The 14,640-nt window shown below is 48.6% G+C and overlaps 2 protein-coding genes across 3 annotated transcripts in view; one reads left to right on the plus strand and one right to left on the minus strand.

Moving 5' to 3' along the window:
• The first annotated feature begins 107 nt into the window (after positions 1–107).
• PDCL (phosducin like) lies at positions 108–5,082 on the plus strand. Of its 2 annotated transcripts, none has more exons than XM_026860553.1 (5): positions 108–488; positions 1,089–1,132; positions 1,589–1,763; positions 2,805–2,986; positions 4,071–5,082. In XM_026860553.1, exons 3-5 carry the CDS (start codon positions 1,595–1,597, stop codon positions 4,620–4,622), a joined length of 903 nt encoding a protein of 300 aa, XP_026716354.1. In that variant the 5' UTR covers positions 108–488; positions 1,089–1,132; positions 1,589–1,594; the 3' UTR covers positions 4,623–5,082. The 2 variants fall into 2 exon arrangements, with proteins under 2 accessions (XP_026716354.1, XP_026716355.1); XM_026860554.1 differs by lacking the exon at positions 108–488 and adding an exon at positions 580–634.
• Positions 5,083–10,566: 5,484 nt separating this feature from the next.
• Positions 10,567–14,640, minus strand: part of PTGS1 (prostaglandin-endoperoxide synthase 1) — a 6,094-nt gene continuing 2,020 nt past the window's right edge. The window contains exons 4-9 of the mRNA XM_026860617.1: positions 14,478–14,626; positions 13,912–14,158; positions 13,061–13,347; positions 12,229–12,376; positions 11,504–11,879; positions 10,567–11,425 (exon numbers count right to left, since the gene is read on the minus strand). Coding sequence (XP_026716418.1) covers positions 11,524–11,879; positions 12,229–12,376; positions 13,061–13,347; positions 13,912–14,158; positions 14,478–14,626 — 1,187 coding nt within the window. The 3' untranslated portion in view covers positions 10,567–11,425; positions 11,504–11,523. The remainder of the gene's footprint in view (positions 11,426–11,503; positions 11,880–12,228; positions 12,377–13,060; positions 13,348–13,911; positions 14,159–14,477; positions 14,627–14,640) is intronic.

Raw genomic sequence — 14,640 nt, forward strand, 5'->3', positions numbered from 1 at the left:
GCTGAGCTCGGGGCGCCCCGGCCGCCCCGCTCCGAGAGGTCATCTCGGTAATCCTGGGCCATCTGGCCGCTCCTCCATAATCTGCCGCTCCTGGCGTTAACTCTTGCGGAACCTGCCAGCGGTTGGCAGAAGAACGAAAAGCCCTGCTTGATCCATGCGTTGCTCGGGGTGACCTTGTCAAATACCCATTAATAGGGTTGACTTGTCGAGTGCTGCAGGATTAAGCGTGAGCCCAAATCAACTGTTTTGATTGAAATTGCCTTTTTTTAAAAAAAAAAAAAAATAATTCTAGACGTTTAGATGTAGATCAGTGCATGACAGGTCCACAGCCACGTACCTGACCTTAGTGGCACGTCCTTCTACACCTCTTTCCCCTCACCCAGGAAAGAATAATAACTTTGCATCTCCGTCAGGGTGAGATCCAGTCAGCGGCACTTCCAGAGGACTCTGGTGGAAGGACTCAGTGGTGAGAGAGCCCCAAAGTTAAGGTGCTCCGTGGTTCAGTTTGCCATTGCTTTGAAACATCTGATCTTGCTGTTGTGATGGGAGAGGCTCACAAAGTCTGTAAATGCTGATGCCGTCAAGTCGCTTTAGAGGGCAGATTCTGCTGTTGTTAACTTCTGTTTAGCAGAAGGTATTTTGGATTGAAAAAATGTAATTCGGAAAAAGTGAGGATTTTTAATATAGTTGTAATCGCTTTATCAGTGTGACAGCATCCAATTTCAGTGTTGTCCATATAAACAGGATGCTGTTGACTTCTGTGAAGATGACCGGTGTGGTCAGTGAGCAGGTGAAAAGTTGACGGATGTGAAGATCTTTCTTTTGATATGTTATTTCTTTGCCTGGAAGCGATGTTCCTGAAACTGGAGCACTGACTGCACCAACCATTTGTATGTTCTGTCTCCATGCACAGGAAGGACATTGTGTTTGAGAGTAACCTTCTTTATGGTCAATACATATGGTTACATTTTGTCTAAACTTTTTTCCTCACATGCGTTACGTTATCTAAATGTGCTGGATTTCTGAATATTTTTATCAGATTGTCTTCAACAAGTTGAATTAATATAATCTGAAATTTCTTCTTCCAGGTTTTGATAGAAGCGTCTCTGTGAAAGACTGGAAAAGGGTAAAGGTCAGAACATTCTGATTTTATTAATTATATTGATCGTTTTTCAGCTCAAATCAATCATTGGTAAAATACAAATAATACTGTAAATTTAAATTTCAGTAACTGGGAAATCAACCTCCTGGAGCTGTCTGAGTGAGGGTGATAAGACTCCTGAATCACAGTCAGAAAATTCATTCTCCATAAATGAGAACACACATAAAGTGTTTCTGCTCTAACGAGCCTCAAACAGTTCTGTTTCTAAAGATTTTTAACTTAACCAAGTTTGAAATTGTAACTAAGAATTAACTCACGTGACTGCGTGCACTGTGGACTGTTTGGTGGTGGGCTGTAAACTGTTCTTACGTGGCTAAAAAACTGCTCTGAGGAAGGAAGGGACTATCATTATGCATTTAAAGTGGTATCTCTCACTGCCTGTTTGAATAAGAGATACATTTTCTATTTTATTAATTTATTTTTTAGAACATAATGACTACTTTGGATGATAAACTGCTTGGTGAGAAGCTCCAGTATTATTACAGCAGCAGCGAGGGCGAGGATGAAGACAGTGAGAAAGAAGATAAAGAAGGGGAGGGCACTATTCCTGAAGGCGTTGGGGAAGTAGAGCTCAGCAGTGATGGCAGTGCAGTCAACACAGGTATCGTCATAGCAAACTGGTTGTTTTTGCAAGTACTTTGTTTATTGGAAGATTTATGTGTTTTTTCTAAAATTAATTTCTCAAAATGCAAGTCCTGTGTTTAGGGTTTATGCATACTTTACCTGGCTGTAGTCTAACCTTATTTGTAACAGCTGATTCTTTAATGTTTGACTTCTCTGAGAGACTGGCAATATATCTAAAGCAGTTAGGCATTGCGTACAAAGCTGATCTGTAAAATTTGGTTGATAATGCATAAATTTCTTTCCTGTAAGCTGCACAGTTGTTAACTGTTAACAGGAGGGTGCTGAGTGAGTACATGAGGAATAGAGAGAAAGTGGCCAGGCTTTCCCAAAATCACGGTCTCTCCTGCCACAGCACAGACACGGTAGAGTCTGTGCGGGTCGTTGATGTGATCCAGAGGGTGTTTCTTATGTTTTTATGAAAAAGACTGACCCTGTGTTTTACAGTCTCCCTAAGAAGGATGAACAATCTTCCTGCGTGTGTTCACATCTTCCACCTGAAGGAATAACAGAAAAATTAGAGTGCTAAACTGGCATACCTAGGAGCACCTGCAAAAGTAACTCCAGTGGGCCCCAGCAGCAAGGTCTGGTCTGTAAGAATTTGCACAGTTGTACATCACAGGATGTACTTCTGCACGAGGGCATCGGCAAACTTAATTATACTTTCCCATCGTTATTTTTGCTCTTATGAAAAGCCATGCTCACAGTAGGGGAGTTCTGGAGGACTGGTGATTCTATTTCAAGAGCACAGATACTAATCTTCAGAATAATCTTTGGGACAGTTATGAGAGTAGCCTAGTTAAATAAGCTTTAGTCTTCTTACGGACAAAAAAGATACGAGCTCAAGGACATGTAAATGGAAAATCACTTCTTTTGTTTCATTTCAGCATTTTGCAGAGTATACAAAAAGCTCATGACGGGGCCCCTGTTTTTCTGTTGACATAAATTATTACTTGAATTTTAAATGATAGGTCTAATTTTATTTTGCTTTTATACCAAATGCCTACATATTTAATTTCAGGTCCCAAAGGAGTCATTAATGACTGGCGAAGATTTAAACAACTGGAAACTGAACAGCGGCAGGAGCAGCGCCGAGAAATGGAACGACTCATTAAGAAGTTATCTATGACGTGTAGATCTCACTTAGACGAAGAGACTGATAAGCAGAAGCAGAAAGAGCTGCAGGAGAAAATCAATGGAAAGGTAGCATGGCATGAAGGAATTAAAACGCCAGTTAAATGTTTTAAAATTTTCAGTTTCACCATTTGTGTGCATGAAGCAGATAGGAATCGTTGTTTTAGCAGCAGATATGTATCGTTTCTCCCTAGTAATAGGAGCACAGCAGCAGCCTGAGAGGTGCATTGTGACTGTATTTGCCAGTGTAATTATTTTGCATTTTAGTGGTATTCCAAGCGCATTGCATTTGCCAGTGTTAAAAATAAGCGATTTAGCTGCTGTACTGAAGAAGTCCAAACCCTTTTCCCAGATTTCCCTTCTCTGTTCGTGAAATAAGTCAACTTCAGGGGATTAATCCGAAGAGTTGTACAGTAAATCCATGGATGCTGCCTCCCATGCCTAAAACGAGTTCAGGAGTCCTTACTAATTCCATGGTTAGTAAGTGGATGTTGAGAATTTAACTTTGACTTTGAGCTCCAAAGATAGAAGGCGTTGGGAGCAGTAATGGTTTTTAATCAGCTGGGTTGTGTAACTAGCTCTTGCAGTTCTAGTCGGAGAAGTTACTAATTAGCAGACAGTGTTGCTTTCAGATGATGAAAGTTGGCCACACTGTCCTATACCTTGAGTGATGCCAGTATGTTTAACAAAGCAAGTGAACAGATACAAAATACATAAAACCCAGTTAACTTTAGTTCTACAGACAAGGTGCAGGGCATTTAGTTGCCACAAAATGTTAACTGAAAAACTAAATGAAAAAGCTAGTGAAAAAGGAGCTAGACAGGTCAGGCACGGTATCCAAATCAGCACCCGTAGCTCGGTGAAAGCACCCAGGCCCCATTAACCTGAATTAAAGTGAGAGCCTGGAGCAGCCACTTGTGTTATTAGTGCTGCTTGGGGAAACTAGAACACCCAAGGCTGAAATTGCTGTTCCCACTGGACATGGTCTCTAATTATCATACAGAGGGTGCTTGAGCCTTCATGGGTTGCACTTTGCTGTTATTAAAGATGAGTGACCCACATTAATCCTCTTGATTGAAATTCTCATTATATAAGTGGCCCATATAGTGATGCAGATCTTTTTCTCTTTTCCTTGTGTCTCTGTGTTTTTTAGATGACGTTACAAGAATATAACATGATTCACAATGATGAGGATGATGAGGAATTTTTACAGCGATACAGGAAGCAGCGAATGGAGGAGATGAGGCAGCAGTTGTACAGCGGGCAGCAATTTAAACAGGTTTTTGAGATTACCAGTGGAGAAGCGTTTTTGGACACGGTTGATAAAGAGCATAAGAGCACCCTGATCATGATCCACATTTATGAAGATGATATCCCTGGCACCGAATCCCTGAACGGCTGTATGATCTGCTTGGCTGCTGAGTATCCCACAGTTAAATTTTGCAGAGTAAAGAGCTCGCTCATCGGTGCTAGCGCTCGCTTCACTAACAACGCTCTGCCAGCTCTGCTCATCTATAAGGCAGGGGAGCTCATCGGCAATTTTGTGCGCATCACTGACCAGCTCGGGGAAGATTTTTTTGCTGTAGACCTGGAGGCTTTTCTGCAGGAATGTGGTTTGCTTCCAGAAAAAGACCTAGTGCTCCTGACTTCTATACATAATCCGTCTGCATGTTACAGTGAAGACAGTGACCTGGAGATAGACTGAAGCACTTGCACCCAGGGCCAGTAGGTGTAGTTGTACTGTGGGATGTTCTTGTGCTAGGGATTGTTCTCTTTCTTCCGTAGTGTGGGTATGTATTCTTCCCCTTCATGCACTTTGACTTTTGCTCATTAAAAATTTGTTAACATAAGGAATTCCTAACATTTTCTTAAATTAATTCAATAAAGTACACACTTAAAAGAATCTTGCTTTTATGCAATTCAAATATATTTTTCTAAACATGAAGTCCTAACACAATTCAATAAGTTTAGGGAACTGTACATTGTCATTTCTGTTCTCCACATCCCTTAGATTTTTTTTTAAACATTTTGTTCTCAGATCAGCTGTGTATGGTTGGTCTCTTTACAGATTTCCTGAAACAGTGTTATGTAAATACCAGTTGGATTGAGGTGTGGCCACTGCTCACTAAAACAAGAATTAAGACTGCAAATAAAGAAGTTTTTAAGCATTCAAGACTTTATTAACCTGGAGCTGAACTGCTGCCAGTTAACAGTGCAAGGTCGCTTCTTCTGCTCCCCAGTTTGCAGTCCCCTTCTTCATGGTCCCCTTCTTGTTGTAACACTTGGCAGCAAATTTTTGTTCCTTTCTCACAAATAACAACAGCTCCCGACTTCATCCTGAAAATTACTTTTCATCTCGAGAGAGTTCTTTTTCCTTTAACCTTGCCTGAGACTTAAATGAGAAGATCTTTCGATTACAGCTCTTAATACATTCTTGGGTTCTAAAATACCCACCCTTAGAGTAGTAGTCACTTCGTCAGAAAATGATCTCTGCCTCTTAAGAGAAAGACTGTTATAAAGAGCTCCAACATGGGTGCTGAATTGCATCAAGGAGAAATTGTTGGCAAAATGTAGAATTAGGACTTGAATAACCTCAGAATTTCATCTCTTTAAGATGACTAAATCAGTGCTAAAGTTCCTGTCTGTCTGCCTTCCCATTCTGTGCCTCAGCTGGGTGGCCATCAGCTGTGTTTTGAATATTAATAACCCCTGGACCTGACAGCTGGCGGGATGGTGCTGTGGGAGAGCAGCCTGGAGCCGAGAGGCCCGGTCACCAGGACAGGTGTTCGCTGGCTGGCCCCTTTGTCCCCAGCCAATTCTCGGAAGCTCAGCATCCAGTTTCTGCACAGAGTAGTCAGCAGGATCAAAAACGTTACCACTGTCCTGTTTTTTCTGTGACAGCAGCTCTTTGGGAGCGTTTTTACATCATGTATCAGTGGAGTTAGCTAACAAAAAAAATCTTGCGGGGTAGGGGTGAGACCTTTGTAAGAAATAATTAAAGGTCTCCTCAAAAGCATCCCTGCAGCTTTTTCTGTTACCCAGTGACACTGATCTTAAAGTTCTCCTCTTCCCCAACCCCAGGGTGACTCCTGCTCGGACACAGACGCCAGCACTGGCTGAGCCCAACGTTACTGCTACTGCACGCAGCGGCTGCCTATCGCGCTTCCCGCCTGCAGCACCGATGCCGTTGCCATTTGTCAGTGATTACTGTTTCATTAAGGTGTGTTTATTTATTTTGTTTGTGCTCTACTTCCTTCATAAATCAGATCATAGTATGGGGAAGTAATTTTCCAGGTTTACTAAGTTCACCCTGCCTCCAGACAGCCTGGTGCTGCGTGGCTGTGAGAGAGCCTGGGCAGCGTTTGAAGCCGTTGGCAATTTACAGCAGGTGCAAGTGCAAAAACCTCTGCTGATGCCCAGCGAGGTGGAGGCTTTACTGGGCAGATTGTGGTGGGGCTGAACTGCCCAAACAGCATCCCGAGCACAAACAGCACATCGGACGCATGCGCTCCGTGCTTAGTTATTATTTAATCCTTTGCTACACAATTTGATATTACAACATGTTTGCTTTCTCACACATTGCTTGTTTTGCTTGTTATTTTTTAATTTCGAGGAAAGGCTCTCTACCTAAATATATGACCTAATGTAATGCTGTGTTTAATGATTAAATTTAATTGCAAGTTTTCTGTAAGGCACTTTGGAACGCCAGTAAGGAAGGCAAATGTCTCTGTGTAAGCACTAGGTTCTTAATAAGAATAGATCTTAGGGTAGAAAAAGAAGCATTTGTAATTATCTATTTGAACTGCATTTTAAAAAGTAGTATAAGCAGCAAAATAAATAATTTGTAATTAAAAATTACTGAATTGGCACAAATTGTAGCTCTTTTAAGGAAACTGGCAGAAATCCAGATTTTAAAATGTGGTAAGAGATTATTTCTTTTCATCTCAGAACTGCAGAAAAAAACCCATGAAATTTAAATGAAATTAAATCATTGAGCATGGATATCAGCACATTTAAGAAAAAAAAAAAATCAAAGTAGCTGTAATTTATATTCAGGATGAGATTCAGTGAAGTCTGTCGTGCAGACAGGGTGCATATTAGCATCATAATAAAACCTGGCTTGGAGAGAGGGTCGGGGAGAGCTGACTGCTTAAGTTGCTTTGAATTTTTATTTTTATAAAGTGCTCTTTTTTTTTTGCCCCTATGGCAGCAAAACTGTAATAGGATCAAAACCTCTCCTGCTGCTCTGTGTCAGCTGGCCTGCAGCAAGGTGACTCCTGGTTATTAATCTCCAGCGCTCAGGTGTGTGATGGATGGTTTACAGTGCCAGTAGCAAAAAGGAAAAGAAAAAAGGTCTGAATGCAATTAATCATTGATCTGGAAGAATATAATAAGCACAAGGGGTAGAGAGAAGATGTAGGATAATGCTGCTTCTGGTTCTCAGTGCAGGCAGCACGGTGTGAGGAGGAAGAGGAGGCTGGTGGCACTGCTGGCGGTGTGGAGCACTGCTGCTGGTGCTTTTGTCCATTCTTGAAGCAAAATCCTTCCAAAATGACCAACTGGTGTGCCCTAAAAAACCCAGCATTCCTAATGTGTGTTAAACAATATGACAACATAAAACTAATTTGGAATAGGTTAATTACTAATTTGTGTCTGTCCCCATCGATTCAATACAAATGAAAACTACAGCTCATACCAACACCGTATCTGTAAATGTTTGTGTCTGGACCTTGCCTGGCCTTGGCGAGCGTTCTGCCTGCCCGCAGGCGGCTCTGCGGGGCCCCGGGCACCAACGGCGGGAGGGAGCGGCCAGGGCCAGCACGGGGCTCTGAGCCCAAGCAAGTAACCAGCCTGGGAGTTCGTGTCCCTCGGTGTCTCCCCGTTCTCTCACCAGCAATTCTGCCGCTTTTTTTAGCACCAGTTGGTCTGAGATACAAACATTGCTTGTGAGAGGCCAAGGGAGTCCAGAGTCCTGGTGCAGAGCGACTTGGGGTCACCTTGTCACATACCGGCAGAGCTGTGTGGGCACGGATCACACTTTAACCTTCTTCGGATGCAATTCTGCCAGCAACTAAAAAACATAAATAAAACCAAACTTTGTTAAATCTGTTAGTTCCAACAGGGCAAGAGAGCTTGGAAAGCGAGCAGCTGGTCCTGGAAAATTAGGTTGGTATTGATCACCTTTAAATGTTTTAAGGCATTTATACTATTTGTATAACTAAAACATGGCTGTAAGTTAACACATGGTTAAGTCCTAACACACAAGACTTCCTCCTGCTGAGATGTTACGTGCTCTGCCTCTGCTGTCTGTCCTTTTTTCATCCCATTTTCCATCTGCTACTTCTCAAGCGCAGGACAAACATCCCGGCGTGGCCCAGGTGGCTCTGGCTCTTCCCACAGGTGGTGGCTCTCTGGTCGGTCAGTTCTGTGCATCCCCTTGGCTGCAGCCTGGTCTGGTTTGCCCCCTTCAGATGAAGATGGAACATGTACCCAGTCTGTCATCTCTGAGTCTGATTTTAATCTTCAAGAAGTGCTATAAATAGGAGTTGAAAAACACTTGTCAGGTAGGTTGTGTTGCTTCCCAGGAATGTGTTGTTTTCAAAAAAGCAGCCTACAGCAGAGAGGGCATCCAGAAACAACGGGTTTTATAGGAGGGCGTAATTTTCCACTGGGAGAGGGGTGTGTAAAATCACCTGGGTTTGTTCACATTTACTGATGTTCCAATACAAACAGCAGAAGTTGGCCACAGGATATACAAGGAATCAGACAGCTGCTTGGCGAGGAATGAAATCACAGAATGAGCTTAAAGGCTCATGGTGCCAACCTGGGTTCCAGGCAGTAAGGCACAAGATTTAGAAAAGTTTATACTGATTTGTTCTGGCTTCTGATCTACCTCATCTTCCTAAAATGTTCAAAATATGCCTTTGCTAAAAATCCAAAGCAGCGTTCCCGTGCAATCGCTGGCGTGACGCTGCAGAGGGGCCTGCTGGGGCTTACGCAGATGGAGGATTACTTCTCCACTCAGCCCTGGGGCCCTTATTTGTGCCACCATGGGGTTTAGATAACTTACCATCATGGATCTTGACCAGGTGCAGGGCCGGAGGGGTACGGGCTGCCCAGAGAGGGAAACCCCAGAGCAGCTGCAGCCTGGCTGCAACCTCTTCCCTCTCCTGCAGGCACCGCTTTGTGTGAAAACGCACTGCAGACACTTGACGTCCCTCGGTGGGTCTGTTCTGGTCAGCAGTGACCTCCTGCTCAGTGAATCATCACTGCAGAGCTCACACAACCACAGACCCATGTTTTTCTCGATGCTGCTCGTGCCGCACGAACGCAGGCAGCTCTGTCCCGTCCACGTCCGTCCCTGCATGGACAAGCTGCAGCTGGGCTCCTCAGATGCGCTTGTTTAAAAAATCGGAGGATGTCCTGCGAGCTGTGTTTACCACGAGCTCAAACAGAGGGTACATCCAGCAGCGCTCACCCCTGCACTGTCCCCAGAGCTCGCAGGGGGGGCCCGTGGAGCCCTTACCTTGGTCGGGTGATGCTGGTTGATGCACCAGACTAAACACAGCGTTTAGATGCAAACTACTGACTTCCAGCTTGGATGTGGCTGCACATTGTGGTGGACAAGCTGAGGGGAGGATGTGAGTGAATGCAGACTGCCATGGCTGAAAGAGTAGCAAACAAAATGCAAAGGCTCGGCAGCGCTGGGCTGGGGGGAGCTCTGTGAGCTGGGCTGGGGGTCCCCAGGCTCACGGGGGAGGAGGTGGCAGTAGCATGTTGGATGCTCTGCCTGGCCTTATACGTGTTGGTCCTGGAAAGAAACAATTTCACAGCTTTTCCCGTGAGCAGAAGGGTGAGGTGCAGGAGGGAGATGCTTTGCTGCCCCGGCCTGTGCCGTGTAGGAGTTGGCACAGCAGGGAGAGGTGCCAGGTTTGCCAGTGCTGGCTCCGCTGAGCTCGTTCCTGCTGAAACGTTCCTCCTCGGTGACAGCATCCAGGCAGCTCCATGGCCTGGTGGGCTCTCGTACACGTATCGGCTGGTGCCAAAACAGCGCTGGCAGCCTTCGATAGCTACAGAGCAGGATGTTTGTGGTCTAACTGAAACGAGCCAAGTTCGTGCCTTCGGCCAGACAGTGAAGGCAAGGGCAGTCGGGGACACATTCTGGAGACACAGGGCGCGTGGATCCCAGTGGGATTTGAGCCACGCTGACACTCTTTGGACAGTGTGTTGCTCCCCATTTGCTGCCATTTGGATTTTTTTTTTTTTTTTTTTTTCTGAGTGAGGAAGCACAGCGAGGGTCATGGTTCTTGGGCGGGGGTCACAGCACAAGGTAGAGCTGGTGGGGCTGATCCTGGGGGAGAGATCCCCACCGCTGCCACGTAACCAGTTGTCAGCACGTGTGGGTCATTTGGTTCCTGGCACAGCGTCACCACTGCGTGCTGGTTTCCCACCCAGAGGGGCAGGGAAAGGGGAAAGCTGGGGAAAGGGAACTGTGGGATGGGAAAGGACCGTGTCCTCCTCTGGGCTTGCTGCTCAGCACTTGTGCACCACGCGGTGCTGCGTGGGAGCGGTGGGACGGGGTGTCTGTGTGCCAGGAGGAATTTGGATCATGACACACTTGGTTGATCAGGAATAAAAAAATCAGCTTGGAAACTGGCTGGAGGAAATAAGAGGAGTTTTTAAAATCATTTATTATTTTAAATGTCCATTTTGCTGGAGGTGAACCGGGATCTGATGGGGATCAAGGCCACTGACAGTGGCTGCCAGCTACCATGTCATCATGTCAGCGAGGGCTGACATCTGCGTGCGTTTCTGGAGGAGGGCAGAAACAAGCTCTGTGTGCCTTGGGGATGCCGTTTGCTGAGCTATTAATGCAGGGAAGTGTAATGATCGTAGGATAGAAGAGACTTCACCGCTGTGTTTGCACAGAGGTAGCGTCCTGCTCCGAGCAGCCCAGCATTGGCAGGCAGCGGTGCCGGGGTCCCACCCAGCGGGTGGGAGACACAGGAGGACTGGGAGGTCTGATCTGATGCTTCTCCCCGCGTCTCCTCCTGCAGAAATGCTGCTTTGGTTCCTTCTTCTTGGCCGTGTCTTGGCTGTGCCTGGCTGTGGACAGGCTGGGGTGGACGGACTGCGAGGGCTCCCTGGGCTCTGTGCTCCTCTGGCCCGAGCAGGGAAGCCCTGCAGAAGAGGGGCTGCTGGTGGCCTGGTGCTGGAAAGCAGCGGGGACAGAGAGTGACAAAGCACAGGGGAATCCTGAGCATCCCGGGGAGACGGGCGTCCCCTGGGGAACCCCAAAGCTGGCTTAGTGCAAGGTATTCATTAGCAAAAGAACTGAGTCTGCTGAGGGCAGTGGTGGCAGCCACACCTCTGAGGCACTTGAGCTTTTCACAGAGCTGGTACCAGCCTCTCCTTGAGGGCTGGTGTGCAGGATGCCCAGGATGGGACCATCGTCTGTCCTGCTCCTGTTGGCACAGGGGTGGGCAGGTCTCTGTGTCCCGCTGCTCCCTGTGGGAAGGAACGGGATATTCAGCGCCAGGCCGGGAGCTCGGCTCAGCCGGCGCCTGGCCAAGGACGGTCTCTAACCTGGGCAGGCTGTCCTGGTGCTAGAGCTCAGTAGATGATCCACCACCTCGAGGGCTGCCGTTTTCCGCGGCATCCGGCACACGAAACGCCACGTAGGGGCACTTCTTCACATTGAGGCACACGAGCTTCTCGAGAGACGCCGTCTTAACTATCTCAAAGCCGGTTGCTCCACCGAACGTACTGGGTTTCCAGTACTCTGGGGAGCAGATGGGGTTTCCAAGAAGCCCTTTCAGCGAAAACGGAGCTCCGATCTCCACCATGCTTTCCCCAAAAATACCATTGGGTTGGGGTTTCTCAAGCAGCAAACCCGGATAAAACTCCAGAGCATCAATGTCTCCATAAAGCTCTTCCAGCTCTGCCGCCTTCTCTTCCTCTCCTGCACCAAGTGAACGTCAAGAGTGGTTTAGCAAGGGAATTGCCCCCGGCAAGGACTGGCCTTGCTGTGGGTAACGGGAGTGTGACAGCAGTGAGCCCAGCTCCCAGGCACAGCCCTTCAGACCTCATCCAGCCCCGCAGGAGGCAGGACCCCGCAGCCAAGGCATCAGCCCTGGCTGCCCCGGTGCGAGGGGCACAACCAGACATGGAGGGGCAGGAGCGGCTGCTCTGCCGGGCCAGCCCAGCAGCAGGGGGGCAGCTCGTGGTCTTGTAACCCCCCTGCGGGCACAGAGCATCTGCACAGCCCCAGTGAAGCCCTGAGAGCTCCTGCGGCAGCGCTGCAGCCCTACCTGTTAGCTCCTGAAAGGACTTGTAGGGCTTCATGCCAAACCTCTTCCGATACTCGTTAAACGGCTGTAGCCTCAGCTGCCGGGATTCCTTGATGACCCCAATGGCCACTTCCAAGACATTAGCGTTGATGGTTTGTCCCCCACCGATCTGGAGGGCAAGAACACAAGGAGGAGCACACGTAAGGCACAAGGCAGCACCAGCAACCGCTCCAGGGGAGCCACCACACTAAAACATCCATGTCCTGGGCGTGGTGATGTGGAGACCAGCATGTCACCCCAGCAGCAAGAGTGGGGATCACTGGACAGTGCCAAAAACCAGCTGTAGAGTTCTGTTCCCAGGGCAGGTCAGAGAATGGTGCAGGAGAAGCCCCAGACAGACGGTGACCCACTGGCCTGGGAGGAGGGGAGAGAGCATGGGAGTTTGGGGTCATGGGGAGAACTCAAGCACCCAAAGAGCAGCTGGTCTGCACCTCAGCCTTGCTGCTTTACACCAGCAAAGAGGGTCAGAAATGTAGATGTAATCGCTGGGAAGGAAACATCCATGTGATGGCAGCAAAGAACAGCACCAGACAAGCTGCTCCCATGCCCGGGCTGCTCCACAGCCCAGCCTGGGCGGAGATCCCGGCTCACAGCAGGCTCCTGGCATCACCCGAGTCCTGAGCACAAATAAATGGGGCTGCCAAGGCCCAGCCTTGCTACGGTGCCTGTGGGGAGGACTCACAGTGTGCCCGTCCGGTAGAATGTATGTATGTGTGACGTGCAACCCACTGCCTTCACGGTACCACCCGCGTCCCCCCTGGGGTCCCACAGCCCTGAGAGAGCAGGACCTTACCCTGCCTGCAGTCTGCTTGGAAAAGGATTCCACCAGCGCCTCCACGCCGTAGTCCATCAGCATGGAGGTGTTGTAGAGGAACTGCTCGTAGCTGTACTCCTCCCCCTGGATGATGAAGGAGTCGGGCATCAGCCCGTGCCAGTGATAGAGCTGGTTGAACTCCACCGCGATGCGATTCCGGTACTGGAACTGCGTCCCAAACAGCAGCTCGGGGTCGAACTTGAGGCTCAGGTAGTACCCGCTGAGGTGCTGGACATAGTCTTCAATGACGATCTTAATGGTCTCCCCTGGGCAGGAGGTGAGAGAAGCAGCTGGCAGCTGGCAGCAGACAGAGCCACCAGCTCTGGGATGTTACCCATGTGCTACAGCAGCGCGTCCCAGCACCCATCCACCACCTGGGACCTTTCTGACTAAGGGCTTGTTGAGTTGCTTGGGAATTTGTTTTCAGTGAATTATTTTTTCGCCAGCAAAGCTCAGTCTGCCAAAACCGAAATGGTTCCTGAGGAAAGCTGACCTTGATATGCTTCTTAGAGATAATGTGGTGACATGACTTTTTTCTGGATTTTGGTCAAAAAAAGGTTTTTCATGAGATTAAATTTATAACGAACATTGAAATCATTCAAAATTATTCAAAATTAATTTTCTTGGTGGATCAAAGCCAATTTTTGCTCTATGGCCCAAAGCCAGTAATCCTCAGAAGGCTTCCAGAGAAACTCCTCCAACTCTTACAGCCAGCCTGGCCACCACCCTCAGACACAGACCGACCAACGCCCAAGTCCTTGGGGCTTGCCCAGGGCGGTGGGACACGGGGCTCCGCGGTGCCCCAGCCCTGTGGCGCCGCCGGCCCTCACCGATGAGGATGAGCCGAGCCGTCTGGAAGAGCTGCTCGTCGCTCCAGGTGGGGTGCTCCCGTTTCAGGACGTCGCAGACGCGGTTGTGCTCACGCAGCCAGAGCGTGGCGTACATGCAGAGCCCCGGCAGCAGCCCAAACACCTCCTGCCCCATCGCCAGCTGCTTCTCTTTGGGGATGGCAGACGGGTAGACCATGTGAACCGGAGCAGCAGTGACCATGGGGGGATACACCTCTCCATCCACCTCCTTGGGAGACAAAAACGGGATGGCAGAAAGGGAGAAGGGGAGAAAACGATGCCGGTGAAAGCCTGCCCAGCCAGGACCTGCCTCCCTGCGGGCACCACGGCTGCTCTCCTGCAAGCAGTGAGCGGACAGAAACACCCCCCTCACACAGCCCTGACTGCTGCTGCCAGAACAGCTACACCCCAAAGCTCGTCCCTCTGGCATGGCACCTCCAGCCAGCAGCCCCACGGGACATCAGGGCTGGGGGCTACCAGAGGGACACGGGCTTCAAACAGCCCTGGGTCACCGGGCTGAGGTGTGTTTCGGTTGTGCCAGGCGGTACCTGGAATTTCAGCTTCCCGTCTCTGAAGAGTCGCAGCTGGTGCTGCCGTTCCAGGTTGTCCCCATACAAGTGCCCGAGGTCGACCTGCCGAGAGAGCCTGGCATCGAGGCGGCTCCAAAAGGCCGTGCACACCCCGCTCCCCCTCCTCACTCCCCGCATGCCC

Source organism: Athene cunicularia (genome assembly GCF_003259725.1).
Source record: "Athene cunicularia isolate RWA chromosome 17 unlocalized genomic scaffold, athCun1 chr17_part1, whole genome shotgun sequence".
NCBI lineage: Eukaryota > Metazoa > Chordata > Aves > Strigiformes > Strigidae > Athene > Athene cunicularia.

What these genes read in the sequence shown, in the direction of transcription:
- PDCL (XM_026860553.1), top strand. Translation starts at nt 1,595, where the DNA reads ATGACTACTTTGGATGATAAACTGCTTGGTGAGAAGCTCCAGTATTAT. An exon ending in TGGCAGTGCAGTCAACACAG is followed by an intron (nt 1,764 to 2,804) that starts GTATCGTCATAG and finishes ATTTAATTTCAG; the next exon opens with GTCCCAAAGGAGTCATTAAT. An exon ending in AGGAGAAAATCAATGGAAAG is followed by an intron (nt 2,987 to 4,070) that starts GTAGCATGGCAT and finishes TGTGTTTTTTAG; the next exon opens with ATGACGTTACAAGAATATAA.